Below are 16,483 nucleotides of genomic sequence, written 5' to 3'. Positions count from 1 at the left end.
ATGAAAAGATAATTATGTTCGTTATATAAACTATTAACATGCTCTTTATTACTTTTCAAGTATTAAATTGGTAACTAAGTATTACATAACGTATAAAGTATCAATTGAAACTCGGTAAGATTTTTCTTAATTTTGCACGTAATTGACTATTTGTTAAGGAATATATAACAGGATTCATAGCTGTATTGCTGAATACAAGTAATAAGGACACAATATTTAAATAGGTAGGTTTATCAAGATTGAATATATTACGTGTTTGGTAACTGTCAACACTATATGCCAGCCAGGGAAGCCAACAAATAATATTTGTTCCTACCAGTAAGACCGTAGTTCTAATTGATCGTCTTAACGTACTGTTCGCAGTTAAATCTTGTACAGATTTTCGGTAAGCCACATAAAACATAATTCCATAGCTAAGCATGATCACAAACATAATAATAATAATATAAAACATTAGTAAGGCATGTATCAAGTAGTTTTCTTGAAATTTTTCAAAAGAGATCGCGCAAAAATATAGCAGAAAATAACGTCCCAAACCATATTTTTGCAATCCAAGCGTAGGTGTAATCCCAAATATTAACGGTATAAGCCAAATATATAATGTTATAATGATACATTTTTTAGGAGTAATGATGGAACTATAACGAAAGGGCTTGATAACTGCATAAAAACGGTCAACACTAATTGCTGATGTAGACGATAACGAAGCCAAATACAGCATAAGTACGAAAAATCCTTGTAATTGGCATATGAAATGGCCTGGATAGCCTATTAGCGATGTAAGAATAATAAGTGGTAAAACAATCAGTCCATTTAGAAAATCGACTAAAGCTAGGTTTCCAATGAGCAAATTGTTCATGTTGTGCAAGATAGGATTACGATACAAGGTGATTAAATTAAATAGATTAAGTGGAATGGATATCATGCTGAAAATAGATAGAACAACAGCGTATATGACGGCTTTCGCAGGGTTGTATATGAATTGTATGTTTGGGCTAGATATTGATTGGTTGGTAGCCAAATTTAAGACACTTGTATTAAACTGTGTAAGTGGTGGGCTTATCTGGGTAGTGGTCAAGCTGTTGGCCATAATCTTTGGTTTGATTTGTTGCTTCACTGCTAACTAGAACTATGAAGTATGTATGATAAAAAAGACTCCTCACATAAGTGCCGCCCTTAAATCCTATTAGCCATGATTTTTTTTAATTAGATGTTCTTCTGCAGTTGATGAAATTTAACTGAAAAAGCAGATAAAATCTTTCTTAAATTAATTATCAACATGAGTAAACATCAATTTAACGCGTAAAGTTATTTAATTATCAAAAGGTTTCCTGATACTGTCAGAACTATTCGATAGCATTTAATGTATCATTCTCGTTAATCTTCAGCACACTAGATTAACAGTATGTGCAAATTATTTTATCAATTCAGAAGTCATAAATATTTTTTGAAATCTTCTTTCGAAGAAATAATAAATCATTTATATTGAACAAGTATGGCATATAATAACAGGAAATTAGTTCCTTTGTTGTAAAGATAAATTCTAATAATTAATATTTGAATTTATTGTATGGAATATACGTCAGTGCTCTTAATTTATATGCAAGTTAGCTGAACTTAAAGCGAAAAAAGAATTTCTATTTGATCAGTTTCCGCATCATAAGAATTTGCTTACCTGCTACTGCGCCGCCCAACACGCGACAATAAGTGATATTAAAATGAAAACTATAATAAAATACTTTTCAATTATTATATTTTGAACTATTGATGTTGCAAGATTTTAGTATTATTTATTCGATACCTCAAATGAGTTTCAACTGTATCCTGAGATGCTATTTTGCAATAGAATATCGTAATTATGTTCAGTTCAGCGGAAAGGCTCAATTAAAAGTTAAGCAGGAAATTAATCTAATTCTAGATAACTTTTATTGCTTACTTTTAAATCTACATGCATTTGCGAATAAAGTGTACATTTTCAGTGTTGTTGATGGTTAAAATTTTCGGTAACCTTCCTGTGCTATTTGTACACTGTCAACTTTCAATTTTTAATTTTAAAGATGGTCGTTGTCATTCAATAGCATACAACAGCAATTTATGAACACACTAAGATATTACTGAATATTATATGTATTCAATTTTTCGTACTCATAGAATTATGACAAATTGTAAACATACTTGCTAGTATCTTTTATCGTAATTATTCACAATTAACTGGATTCGCGTTCGCTTATTTTGGCAGAGTATCTGTATTACCGCATGAATTGCCGTAAAGAATATATTAATAAATTGATGAATTAAATGTTCTTACTTTATGATCGAGATTAAATTTGCACTTGCTGTAAGAGCAACTGCTATATAATGACTAGTCTTTCGTGAATTGTATGTTGTATAGTAACGGATATTAAACATGATAGCATCGATGAATTAGTTATAGCTAAATTGTAGGCCAATTATCTAAAAATAGCCATCAGAAGCTTATGTTTGTAAACAGTATCGCATGGTATTGCAAGGAAATTAAGTATAAATTCATCTTTCTAACATGTAAATGCTATCAAAGAGTAACCTGTGCAAGCTCTCAGAATTGCCATACAATCAATCCTTCAATATTTGTCAACATAAAATTTCGAACTATCTAAGTCACTAAGGGATTAATAAGTTCGACTGAAAAATGGCTACCCCCAATTTCATGAACTGGAAGTTTCATTTCTTCTTATTCATGTCGAAACAATGATTTGGAACTCTCAGCTAATTATCAACCTTACGGGCGATATGAAATAATCGAGCATATATTTTACTAGTACTCCCATTTGTAATGGCCTTTTGCTTAACGTAATCGTGTAAAAGACGATAGATCCCAGAAAATGTAAGATGCTATAAATAATAATTTCCTTAATTTAGTATGCTATTGTAATTTATTGATATTATTCACGAAGATTAGTATTGGAAAGCTAGACAATACGCTGCCGTAGCAAGTGATATAATGTAGGTAAAAATAGTCATAGGTGAGATTGAGCAGTAATCTAAGCGCAAAACATAGTAAACACATGCATGTTAACTTGAACGTAGAATATATTAATCAAATTTTAGGTTTAAAATGTGAAAAATTGCTGATTGACTGATTGATTCAAATTTAATACGCACGATTTATTACGGTATGATATAAGTAAAATTTATTTACTACTACACTATGTTTCGGTAAAAAAGCTATTGAGAAGTTGTCAGTTACTAATTGCCAGTTCGCCCTTAGGGAAGTACTCTTGGATTAACGTTGGAAGCAGTAATTTATATAAAAACCCTAGTACAAAGGATATCATTAACAGTATAGGTACAGCACAATAGTATTTAAGGAAATGAACTCCGAGGGTATTATGTTACGGTACATTGAATGATCTTAGTTGGACTTAAATATCTTTTTAGTAAATTGCATGAAATTTGAGAACAATTCAATTATTACAGTAAGATGATATTTAATGTACTTATCGTAAAATATTTATGATAGCTTTTGATGAATTATTTCGAATTTCTGTTAAAATGGCTACTTTTACATTTTAGAATTGGCTGCATTTGTCTTGAGCCGTTTCTTAAAATTTGCGAATTTTACAGTTGCTGTACGCGCAACGCGGAAATAACCTGAAGTTCTATGTAATTAATATCATATGTTATCGATAAATACAAGGGTATTAAAATCGATAACCGTAAAGCGACAGGAAGCAATTAACTATCATTTATCGTGATTTTATATTTCAGCTTCCTTAATTTTGTTTAATGAATGGCTTTCTCTTATGTAAATAATTGTAATCAAATCAATGATGCCATATTATACTATATAACCCGCAGAATAGTAATTTAGTTAGTATTGTTACTATATTACGCTTTTTATAATGAGAGGAGGCCATTGCGATATTCTATATTCTTTTCAATTACTCTTGCAAATAATTCTCTTTAACTTTTAAAAAATTATCTCATGATATTTAGTATTGGAGATGATAAATTTATTTGGGATATTTTACTAAATTTACGATATATTATAGGATTTTTAACAATGAACAGATTTTAGTGCTAACTTATATTTCTTAAATATTGTAGTATTTTTAAAGATTTGCTTTGTATATAGAATACTTCTAGAGGTGTATGGTGCTCTTTTCAATTAACAATACTGGTCCAACAAATAAAGATACAAATGCCTTGAATCTTGCTCGTAAACCTCAATAGTCTCATAACTTGCAATTACAAAATTGCAATGGAATGCTATATGGTGTACAATGTCTTAACAGTTAAGAAAAAATTATTACACGACACGGTAAAGAAAGATATTTTCACATCCATTTCGCATCAAGTATACACTTAACATCTTGATGAGAGTGAATGGTCAATGCAATGAGTCATACCGAATGAGAGATGCGAGAAGGATATTCTAAATTATAGACTAGTCAAGTCTCAGGCTCCATTAAGTTTTTTAGTGATACTTAGAAATAAACGTTAGAATTAAAAACGTACTACTTGGCTGTTATTTAATGCTTTTTGACATTCTCTTTAAAAGATTTCAAATAAAAAAGGTCATTATATAGCAGATATTTCTATAGACAGACGTTGAAAGCCTAATTAAATGATACTTAATAGCTTTTTTCTGCATTAAACTTTGTCTGTCAAATTGTATCAAGACAAGATGTAATACAATTTCGCTAGTTTATATATTATGTCGGCTACCATTCGATGAATTTACAGTAAAGGGGTTAAATCGATCATAGAATGCTAAATTTAGCATTTTACTCTTATGCTATCACATCTTTATGGCGATAAAGAAAGTGACATGACAATAACTTTTAAAAACAGGAAAAAAACATCCGTTAGAAATGGATACTATTGTAGATTGTAGTTGCAAGTCCTATTAATATTGGTAAAGCTGTTAACGCACAATCAAGTTAGCGTTTACTAGAGTAAACTTCACAGTAGATAGTTTTCAATGTCTAAACGAAAGAAAATTTATTAGTTCAAGTAGCTTAACTATTAAGTCCTTCTTGAGAAAATACAGATTAAACCAACGTAAAGACCAAATTAACGATCAAAGATTCTTCAATTAGTTGTATCCTAAATATTCCCTGCAAATCTGGCAAATCAATAGTAAAACTAGAACTACAATTTAGCATTCTTATGCATATCTTGTTATTGATAAACATTATTTTCTTTTAAAATTATTGTAAAAGTGAATTAAAAATGATATTTAATTTCAAATTTCCTTCATATAGCGATTGAAATCATGGAGATATTATCATTGACAGGTCAAGTTTCGATCTGCTGTAAAATAACTCAGTCGATAATTTGATCGACAGTAGTAACCCGTTTAAATTCAAGATTTTAGAAAATAGCAGGAATACATATTCACTTCTAGTAAGCGGCAGCTTTGAAAACTATTGCTGATATTTGCAATTTGCTAGCGAGCTACTCATTTAGTTATTGAAAGGAGTAAAATGGGGCTATTATGAAGGATCACCATAACACTTAAATATAAAGATACTGACATCGCGAAGGAGTTCTGACCTGTAATTAAAGCATAGACTTTATCTAGTAACAATAGATATTTACAATTTAGATCCATTACCGTTATAATCTATAGTTATAGTTTTAAATGTATGCTGAATGTAGGCCTAATTGATAAATGCCCAGTACTTGATTGTATTTGAATGTGCAGAAATACAACGTTGTATTTTAACGCTAGTATCATGGCTAGCTATATTAAAGTTTAGACTGATATTCCGATAGTCGATAAAATAATACATTGGCTGATTTATGAAAGATTTTATGAGTAGCTTTTAATTAAAGAAATTTACTCATACAAATTATCAATTAAAATTAAAATAGCTAGTTTCATTTTCGTGAGTAAAAAATCTTAAAAAAAAATTTATATCATTTATGAAATGACTAATTCCTCACCTTAATCTTATTGAATGCATATAATAAATTGATAACTATAAATTATAAAAACAAACCTGTATTAAATTGCACACTGTCCTGCAAGTTATAATTTCAAAACCTTGAAAAAATTTTTCTGTAGTCACGATCACGCAATCAGTAGAACGGAGCAGAGTAAATCACTTCTTTGCCCGAATAGAATATTTATAAGATTTGGTAAAAAAAATGATCACGTGGTCGTAATAGTTAGCATATCTTAGTCAATAAACTAATTATTATATGTCTACATTTATAATTGAATGAATGAATTATGAAATGATCTTTCAAAAAATAATATTACTAGTTATATTATACTGGCATATATGTTATTATTACGTATGTTATATAAAATGATAAATTTTATATGGTTGAAAATTTTGCATTTGAAAAGCTTTACGGTTAAACATTCAGAGAGTAAATAGCAGAAGTTGTTACAGCTGAAACGGCGGTGAACTACAGTGCTATTGTTATACAATCTTAAAAATACTGATCCGTAGTATTTCTTTACGATATCTGCAACTAATGATAATAGACGTAAATATCCGTTATTTTGACAGCTTTTCTCTGCTGCTAAAATATTTTAAGTCCGTCGTTAAGAAACTATTTGATTGCTTTTGTTGTCTACTACTCCAGTTACCTCTAAATCGAGTATAAATATCACTTTTACTCCACCATCGTGAACCTGACTATGAGTTCTCGAAGAAAATGGATAATCACCAATTGTGATATACCTTTAAATCAAATGTTTTATTACTAAATACCATGCCATTGTTCTGAATCGGCACATAGTGAAAAAAACATCGTTTCAATGCATACGTATTTTTAACGAAAATCAACTTAAGCGTAATTGATTATGACGATCTACTAGGCGGATAAATAATGCCAGTCTATCACAATGCGCTTTTGTTCGGATAGTATTTGTAAGTGCAATTCTGCTGAGCTATTCACTAATAATTTTTTATGGTTTATGGCGATAATGTATCAATTCTCTTGTGAAAATTGCTCATCTACAAGGATTAAACTCTTATTCAATTCTCAATTGCAATCCAGTATTTCTTTCATTCGATTCTTAGATTTTTGTGATCCCCAACTGAAATTAAATTAGTAGTTGTCAATATAAAGTTAATCGATAGGTAGTTATAGTCTCAAGATCGAACTAATTAATTTAGGTTAAGTTTTGACAAATAATTAGATATTGTGATAGGAATTATCCCATCCAAATAATGAACGATTCTACAAAATTTGTTGATTTAGATCGAATAACGCTATAAATTCGTTAATTTCAATTATACTACAATCATGCTCCAAATATGCTTTAGTTTACAATATTTTCAAATGATATAGATAACCTAAGCATTAATTGCCAAGGTCTGCTTTATTACTTTAGTACCTAAATATGGTATTCTGGATAACAGTAACTGCTAAACGTAAGGAGCATGGACTCTTCCTCAAAATTAATACGAAAAATTAGTTACCATCATAAATTAATATTGTAGCCCTCAATTAAACCGAAGGAAATATTTACTCTATCAATTTTTAGTTCATTATTCGAATCAAACTAGAACGCTTTAATTATAGTAACAATATCGGAGAATAAATTTATTCAATTTATATTAAGAAAATGATGCACTTGATGTACAATGGTTTATCAAAAGGTTAATAAAAATCAACAAATTATCCTGTTTTTGCTTAGTTAAGATTGAAAGTTCTGATCATGAATATTAAACACATTTTTGGAAGAAAAAAATTGGTGATAACGCTTACGTATGAATTTGTTTGTACTAGCATATATGATAGGATTGACAGCGGCATTGCTAAGCATTAGTAGCAAGGAAGTAATGTTGAAAGGAGTTGGCTTGTTGGATATTTCATGATTACGGTTGATATATTCAAGTAAATTAAAAATCATGAAAGGTAACCAACATAAAAGGTTAGTGCCAACAATTAAAGATGTAGTTCGAATCGACTTTTTTATGTTGCTGCTTCCCAAAATATCTTGTGCCGATTTTTCATACGCAATAATAAATATAACGGTGTAACAAGTTATAATACTAATTGTGATTACAACAATAAAGATGTTTAATATGGCTTGCAAGACGTGGTTATTATCAAATTGGTCAAATGAAGTTCCACAGAAAATCGGCGCGAAATATTTTCCCAAACCGTACTTATGTAAACCCAATACCGGTAGAAATGCAAGAATGGTAGGGACAGTCCAGGTGCATATGGCTATTAAAAAACATCGCTTCTTATTAATGTAGGATTTATAGCGGTATGGATTGACCACTGCAAAACAGCGATCTACGGTTATAGCCAATGAAGCCGTTAAAGATGCCGAATAATTTAAATGTAGAATGATTCCTTGCAATTGGCATAAGTTGTAGTCATGATTTCTATTCAGCGATACTACAGTTATCAGCGGAAGAACGATTAAGCCGTTCATAAGATCTATAAACAATAAGTTACACAACAATATGTTGTTCATGTTGTGAAGAATCGGTGAAACATATATAATAATGATATTAAATAGATTGCATGGGATAGAAATCAAGCTTATTACAATACACACGGTGGCAATAATGGTAATCTTTACTTGACTTGGATCATAATCTGTTGGAGATATTGTGGATTCGCATACAATTTCTTTCGATAGAACTGATAAATTATCGATTAAAAATTGTGGCTGACCAGCCATTTTAATAATTTTAAATTGAGATTTTCGGAAAATTAGTAATTTGTTTTATCAGTCCTTCGTAGAAACACGCTTATACCTGATGAAAGGAAGGATGTAGATCCAGCTTTACTTTAAAGTATTATCTCTTCGATGCTTTAGTTATAGGTTTAAATGATACCGTATGACAGTGTTTATAACTGGATTTCGTTTGGAAAGTAAAAATTTGATTACATTTGTTTTTCAATTTTGTTAGAAGGAGCAACATCCTAGATTGTTAACTAGAATTAACACTGTTAAGTTATTACAGATTTAATTTATAAAGAATTGGGGTAAAATTTTAATATGCAGAAAAGGCATAATGTATCTCAATATCGTTTGATAGTTGAATTATTAATCAACGAACGCTTAATTTTTAATTATCAACAATAGCTATACTGAATATAAATTTTATATAAGAGTATTATAACCCATTATATTAAAACGTGACAAAGTCCTTTATTTAAATTTCCACCACCTTAAAAGTATATTTTATCATCACTAGAAAACTATTCGTTACTCTACGGTATTATTTTCTAAGAAGAAGGAAAGTCATTTTTTCATTAACAATGTAAAACGCGTCAATTATCTGCGTCATGATAATTTAGCTGTAGCTGTAGCGCATATTAATATAATATTAATTAAGTAAGCTATAGGTTGCAACGACATGCCAAGTCATAGGAAGTACAGTATTCAGCATACTTTAGCAAATTTAGAAATTTATTGAGAAAATTATTAAATCTCAATTTTCGTTGTCTTTAAGCTTGAAACTGTAAACTTCTTACTGAAAGTGATGAAACAGTTATTATTGCTTAGATTCGGTAAATTAATCAGTAAAGATGCTGGCTTGTTTCATATAATTGATACGTTTTCGTGTTTGTAGAGCAGTTTGCTCCTCGTTAATATCTATCTTCAAATAGTGTTAATTAATCTGTTAATTTTCTAACTGTTACGGAGTAAAGCACCGTACTTGCTAATTAAATAGATTTTGTCAGTATTTAGCTAATGGATCATATTGGTAAGCGATAATTGAAATTAAGAATATTAATGTCTAGATTGCTAGACGACAAAAGGCATAATTGTATTTGCAATTAATTAGTAGAGCCTATATACAGTAGATATTAATAATGGCGACACGTTAGCACCCTATACAAATCATGTAAATCTTATATTGTCAAGTTACTATGTGTGCACCATAAATTTAGTGGAATGGTATAAAGGACGAGCGAATGCTCAGTTCCTGAGTTCCTTATTAGATCGTGTACGAGAAGGTACTCAGCTACTCTACTAATAAAAACTTTACTAAGCTTTTAGAACAGTCTTATCCCTGTGTGGCCGAAAGTAGTAAAGAACTACCATACAGTAGATCTCCAGGTGTAGTGGAGCAAGGCATAAGTAATCTATTAGTTTAGTGTAGAAGTTCGCAACATAAGTTTTTGACACTAACATATATGCCACTGTATTGAAATGAAATGTGTAGAGATCAAGCTACAAAACTTTAACAAACTTTGATTCTACTTTCGTTGAACTCCGGTCGACTTAACGAAACTTTGACCCCAAATATAATTTGGGGAAATAATCGAACAACAATTTATTACAATACAAAATTGAGAGAAGTATAAACTGAATAACGTTGCAAATACTTAGCTTTAAGTATTAATAAAATAAGTGACAGACTTAAAAATGTCAACGACCAAACAACCTTTCAAAAAGAAGAACGTTTTAACTTACGACAATTCGACCCCGAAGGCCTTTTAAATTAACAAGTTCTTCAAAACAATCTTCTTCTACTCTCCCTCTAAATTTTCTAATTGCACTATCATTTATAGGCATTGTAGAGCCGTCAGAGGTATTTAAAACTAAACATTTGCTAACCAATCGCTCTCAAGATCCGTTTTAGAAAACTACTTCGCACCATTTAAGAAAACAAAAATCATTCAAAGTTCAGACACAATTTACCATACGATTCCCTAACAAAACACTATAAACCAACAAGTTAACTATAAAATACATCAAACTTCACTTCTAGCATAATTTCTATCATTAATGCACTATAAAAGTCTAAAAATTAACCTTTAAATATCAAGATTTAGTCACAAAAATAACATTCTAACTACATAACAATCAACACAACCTCTGCCAATTTCCATCTTATTTTCTATTTTCCTCACTAAACTTTCCTAATGTGACTTTCGTGTCACGTCATAAAATTCCAAAGTTTCAAATTCATAACAATAAGTTCAAATTTAAAAAATCTACCCTTACAATATTTTCCATGAACAAAAATCCAACAATTAAAACAGGAAAATTATATCGGACATAAATCCGACCGGTTCCGGAATCCGAATCCGAAAAATCCGGATTTTATAATGATCACAGTAATCGCTTTTTCAAAAAATTTTATATGACTATCACGACTACTTTTCTGTCATTAGTATCGCTGAGTATTGACAGTTGATGTTTTAGCGTCAGGTTGTACGGTAACTGTACGATTGTAGACTACATTACAGTAATTTACCGTCATGTCATAAGTCCCCTTTCTCCAAGGATAGGGTTTTGTTACTAAGTCAAATTTTGTTACAATTTGAGTAGATGATGAAACGCCCTTTCTTTAGATTAGGCATTGGCTCTAAGGCTACTTCTATAGTAATCTGTATAATACCTTGTAGAATAATGAAAAAGAAAAGATGGCGACATGATGATTTGGCAGGGTAAAACTTAAAGACACTATTACTTTCTAGGTATTTTCTATAGTAAAATAGTACTAGTTACATACTAAACGCTATAAAGAACTCTACTTTTAGTCCTTTACTACACCATTGCTGATGAAATCAAGTATTGCAATCTTGCAATTTTAATAAAGACTTGAGTATCAATTAAAATCAATCGATTCTGTTAATTTTCATAGCAAAGTAGCTATCAAATGACGGAGTCATTTAAATTCACTAGCAACTTTCGCAGACCTAGTGGATAGAGACAAAGCCATAAGCGGATTAGCGAATTTGAACGGTGAATCGTAACATCTTTAATTTTATATACAACTGCAATGGACATAATTTAGGATAAGAAAAAGACGCCTGCTAACAGAAGCATTACTTTTGTACTTAAAAGAAATGGTTATGGTCATATATATCGTTTTCACACCAAAATGTATTAATAATATTGTACTGTGTAAGTTTATTGGAACGCTAACAGATTAAAGTTTAAATTTTAAAACTTTCCAATTTTGAGTATGACCTAGTAAGTCAGATAGATATCTAATTTATAGTTACGCTTAATAAATAGTTATGATGCTTATTATTAACCTTGTTTTTCTTGCATGCTCTAACATCTGCTCCCGGTATTTTTTAAACAGCAGTTTAGAGTAATATAGCATCTGGATCTTAGAATGTTTGCATATTCAATTTTTAAATCCACATTCGACTCCAGGAAAATAATCTTGTCACCGCTAAGAAACGGATTTATAAGGCAAATATATGGTTTATTTTTACACTTGAGAGTAATGTTAGTTTGTGCAAGAAAACGCTCTCATATCTCTTGTAAAATGCAGTGCAATATGGCTCCTACATTATTTAAGCTATAACTAGGTAATATTCTATTAACGTAAGGATTCCGCGATACCTAATAATATCTTGACATTCAACAATATTTCAAACCCAGTAAGAGAATACTGCTTAACTGTTGCAAGCCGACTTTGTTGCAAAATAACGAAAAGCTTAATCTATAATTTGTCCCGCTCTGAAATACGTATTATTCTACTTAAAATCGTTTAAGAAACACTTTGGATACTTATTCCTAATCTTACAGATTCTTCGTGCTTTATACGCCTTTGAATTTGCCTTAGTATTAAACTTAAGAACTAAGTTTATTTTATAAAATATTGGGCTTACATGCCCTTTTATAGAAATTTGAGATTTTAGTTAGGTGTGTGTCAAAAGCGCTTATTAAAATTAGGCAATAAATTAATTTCGAAATACCTAATTAATGCGATAATATTTAAGGATATAAATATCAAAATTCTCTTTCACAGAATGATCAAGACACAACACGCAATATAATACAAATTATTTACAATTAATATTACGGCACAAGATGGAAAAAGTATGAAACATTTCGTAATGCAAATAAAGCTATGCTACTAAACATCGTTGACTACTCTATAGATAAGGTATATTCATCTTGCTAATCTATTCTGCATTAACGTACTGTACAGTTAGTATGATTACCTTCAAACATGTGTAGAATAAAATTGGTATTAGAATAGTTTCTAATATTGAATACTTTCAGGGCTTGTTATTTATTCTAATTCTACAGTTATTTAAGGTAGATGCATCGTGTTATTATAATTAGTAATAGTCAAACTGCTTAGATTTTCAAAAAAGGATATAAGACCTGAATGCACTGCGCTTTTTTTTATAAGGACTTCAGCGCCTGTAATCATTGATTCATAGTTTTGATATGACTAATTTATATTATTTGTAGCTAAGTTGTCATTAAAATTAAAGTAGTAAAGAAAAGATGGTACCGATAATATCTTTACCAACAACAGCGATTATTTATGATGTAAGTGTTGCAATTTTCCTTAATTTCTTGTATTCCTTATAGTATCAATTTTTAGTATATTGGCTTAAAAGATGTAACATAATTCGTCAATAATGAGCTTTAGAAAAAAGAGATATGATGGACAGAGTTTTGGCTGATTTTGGCACATAACATTACTTGGCAACGCACGTGAGGCTTGCGCAAGGTAAATAAAATTATGTGTTGTTGCAAAGTTTTGCTACTAATTAAAAGTAGAAATAAACATTTAAGTTAAATTTAGTCTAAAGAATGTATACTTATCAGCACTAATTGTAAATACAAGCCATCATTAGCGAAGAGGAATTGTATTTTCTTACAAGCTTTAAACTTGATTATCGATTAGATTGTAAGCTAGTATTAATTACTTTTTGTTCAAAATAAGGAAAAAGTAAATTAAGACAAAGCTATAAAAGGTTGGACTTGGACTATATGAATAAATTGATGATATTGCTGACGTAAAACGCTATTAGTAGTAGCATAGATCATTGGATTAAGTGCAGCATTGCTAAATGTCAATAATATTAAAATGATCATTGATGCATCTGGCATATAATTATAAAGAGTTATGTCGTGTTTTCGCGTGGAATACATTCTAATACCAAAGATTAAATATGGTACCCAACAAATAAGGTTAGTTCCTACAATTAGTAATGTTGTCCTAATTGATTTCATAATGTTTCTACTGCGACTCAAATTTCCAACAATCTTTTTACAGGCTACAACAAATATAACAGTTTAACTAAATAAAATGATCAGAATGGTTATAGCAATAAATATCCAGAACATCCAGCCTATGGCCAAATTTGTTTTATAATCATTAAAAGAAATACCACACAAAATCCGATATGAATATTTTCCTAAGCCTTATCTTTCTAGACCTAACAGGGGGATTGCCACAAATTAACAAGGTATAAACTAGATGTATAATTGAACTACCAAACTTTTTCGAGTATTTACATTGGGTTGATACCCAAATGAATTAACGATTGCCAGACAGCGATCGATGCTTACAGCTGATACAGCTGATAAAGATGCTCCATACATTGCAAATAAAATAAATCCTTGCAATTGGCATAAAGTTTCGCCTGAATTACCCATTACAATAGTAATAATAGCACACGGTATGACTATCAAACCATTAAGAAAATCAATACAAGCTAAATTAAAGATAACTAAATTGTTCGTTTCATTCAATAGTGGACATCGATATTGTTAGCGGTAACGATAGCGTCTGTTTTTTGGTATGCTCTCAGTCAACTGAAGCGAGATCGTCAGCTAAGCTTCCACGTGAATATCTACCTTTATTCTGATTTCTCACCACCTTATATACTGTACAATACTGTAGCTTTACTGATCTAGTACGGAACAGAACTAGTGCCGTTAAGCTCTGATAAGGTTGCAATACAACCGATATGAATGCAATACAAGAAATCCTATAATTAGATACAGAGACGCTAGTAAATCCGTAACAGATATATGAAAATTAAATTGAGTAAATTTCCAGCTACAGCTAAAACACTAATAATTACTGCGATAATTATTGCGAAAAGGATTCTTGGATCGTTTCTACTAAATACAAAATCTGGATATAATGTTGTTTGATTGTGAAGACCAACAGTTACATCGTATTGTGCTGGATTAGTAGGATAAAAATTAGTGTTCGAGTCCATGATCTAATTTAAGGATACTCAGACTTGAATAGCGGTGATAAGAAATCATGCACGATATGCTATATGCTATTACTCGTTTAACGTATTGTGATATATACCAATCACGAAATTCCAAATTTTAGAAAAATAAGGGCTTTATTGAATCTTATACAAAGATCAATTACACACAGCTCTACTTTAGCCGAATACTACTACTAAAGACTTCTACAACGAACTAACAGAATAATCTAAAGTTGCATGCTTTTATACTTTTCGTAGCTTTCGCAGCTACAATCCGTATGGCAACCTTTTACCTTATTTTACACATAGTTAAACTATTCTTAGTAAGACTATTGTACTGCGGACCATCATTAATCCAATATGGATACGACTACAGTACTTACGTAGACATTATTCACACCAGCAAAGTACAATGAATTAACCATATCCTAATATATGATTTACAGTTCTATTTTTACCTATAGCCTTATTAGTAACTCAACAGCTTACTGTATATAGTCATCTGTACTCTAGCATAGAGTCTCTACCACAACAGTCTATAGTTATAGCTACCAAATATCTCTTAGGATAATATCTACCGTACATTATACTAAACATGGCTAGCAGTCTACAATCACAATACTAGTTACATTACACGTATATAACTACTTTTTAATATTAATAATGACGAAATTAAATGAGCATAGAAGAAAGGGGCTAAATTTTGTAGATAGTAACAGCTTAATACATGATATTTCTTGACAAATGACAGCAGATCAATGTGAAGAACGAATGATGATAGCCTAATAAATTAAAAATTACAGTATATTGTTTCAAATTTAATGTGGCTGATAATGAATAAGTTATAGACCCAATTATTCTAATCTATTGATTAATATTTATGGATAAATTGACTTTATATTTGACAAAGAATACCTCTATTCTGATGATAAAGTTTTGTTCTTTGTAATGATGAGATCCTGTAGCCATGAAAGCTTGAAATAGTCTTCATGAAGTAACAAAACATTGCGATCATCCTTTATTCGCTAGATCATCCTCTTAGTTATAACCTATAATTTGCTATTGTTCATTTTTAATTAAGCTTTCTAACTTTACAGTATAATAATTATCCTCTAGCTTACTAGCTTTACCGATTATACCTGACTAGCATCGATTTTTAGTAGCATCAAATTATACACGTAAAATTAATTTAAGATAGTTTGAAAAGTTTGTTACTAAATGAATCAGGAGTAATCATGATACTGCAAATAAATATTGTTCGACACAAATGTCTTAGAAAAAGTAGGATGACGTAGGAAAATTTGTTACATATTTACTAGAGTCATGAACAGCATATTAACAAATGAAGATAACAAAAATAACTTGTTTTCGCAGAGACCTTTTCTATTTAATCAGAGTTTCTCTTAAGACGAAGATCACTGTCGTTAATGACTTCAGTTCTAAAACATGACTTTGTGTCTTTATTAACTTGCGTCTATCTTATTCCAACTACTGAGTTGTGACAATGCTAGGCTGAAATGACTTTAGTATATAGTATGCATATGTTTTTATTCGCAAATAAAACTATCTGGTT

General features: G+C 30.3%; 2 protein-coding genes across 2 annotated transcripts in view; both read right to left on the bottom strand.

Annotated features, from left to right (window-relative positions):
• TRIADDRAFT_29682 (uncharacterized protein) overlaps positions 1-1,090 on the bottom strand; it is a gene marked incomplete at both ends in the record, with an annotated part of 21,653 nt that extends 20,563 nt beyond the window's left edge. The window contains one exon of the mRNA XM_002115427.1: positions 428-1,090. Within this exon, the coding sequence (XP_002115463.1) occupies positions 428-1,090 (663 nt within the window). The remainder of the gene's footprint in view (positions 1-427) is intronic.
• A 6,552-nt stretch (positions 1,091-7,642) lies between these two features.
• TRIADDRAFT_29616 (uncharacterized protein) lies at positions 7,643-8,644 on the bottom strand (the record flags this gene model as incomplete). Its single annotated transcript, XM_002115426.1, has 1 exon — positions 7,643-8,644. The coding sequence occupies one exon, from the start codon at positions 8,642-8,644 to the stop codon at positions 7,643-7,645; it is 1,002 nt and encodes a 333-aa protein (XP_002115462.1).
• Positions 8,645-16,483: the final 7,839 nt, after the last annotated feature.

The sequence above is a fragment of the Trichoplax adhaerens genome, genomic scaffold, assembly GCF_000150275.1.
Source record: "Trichoplax adhaerens TRIADscaffold_11 genomic scaffold, whole genome shotgun sequence".
Classification (NCBI taxonomy): Eukaryota; Metazoa; Placozoa; class Uniplacotomia; order Trichoplacea; family Trichoplacidae; genus Trichoplax; species Trichoplax adhaerens.
Note: the sequence above shows the minus strand (reverse complement) of the source record. Positions and strands in the feature narration are given on the sequence as shown.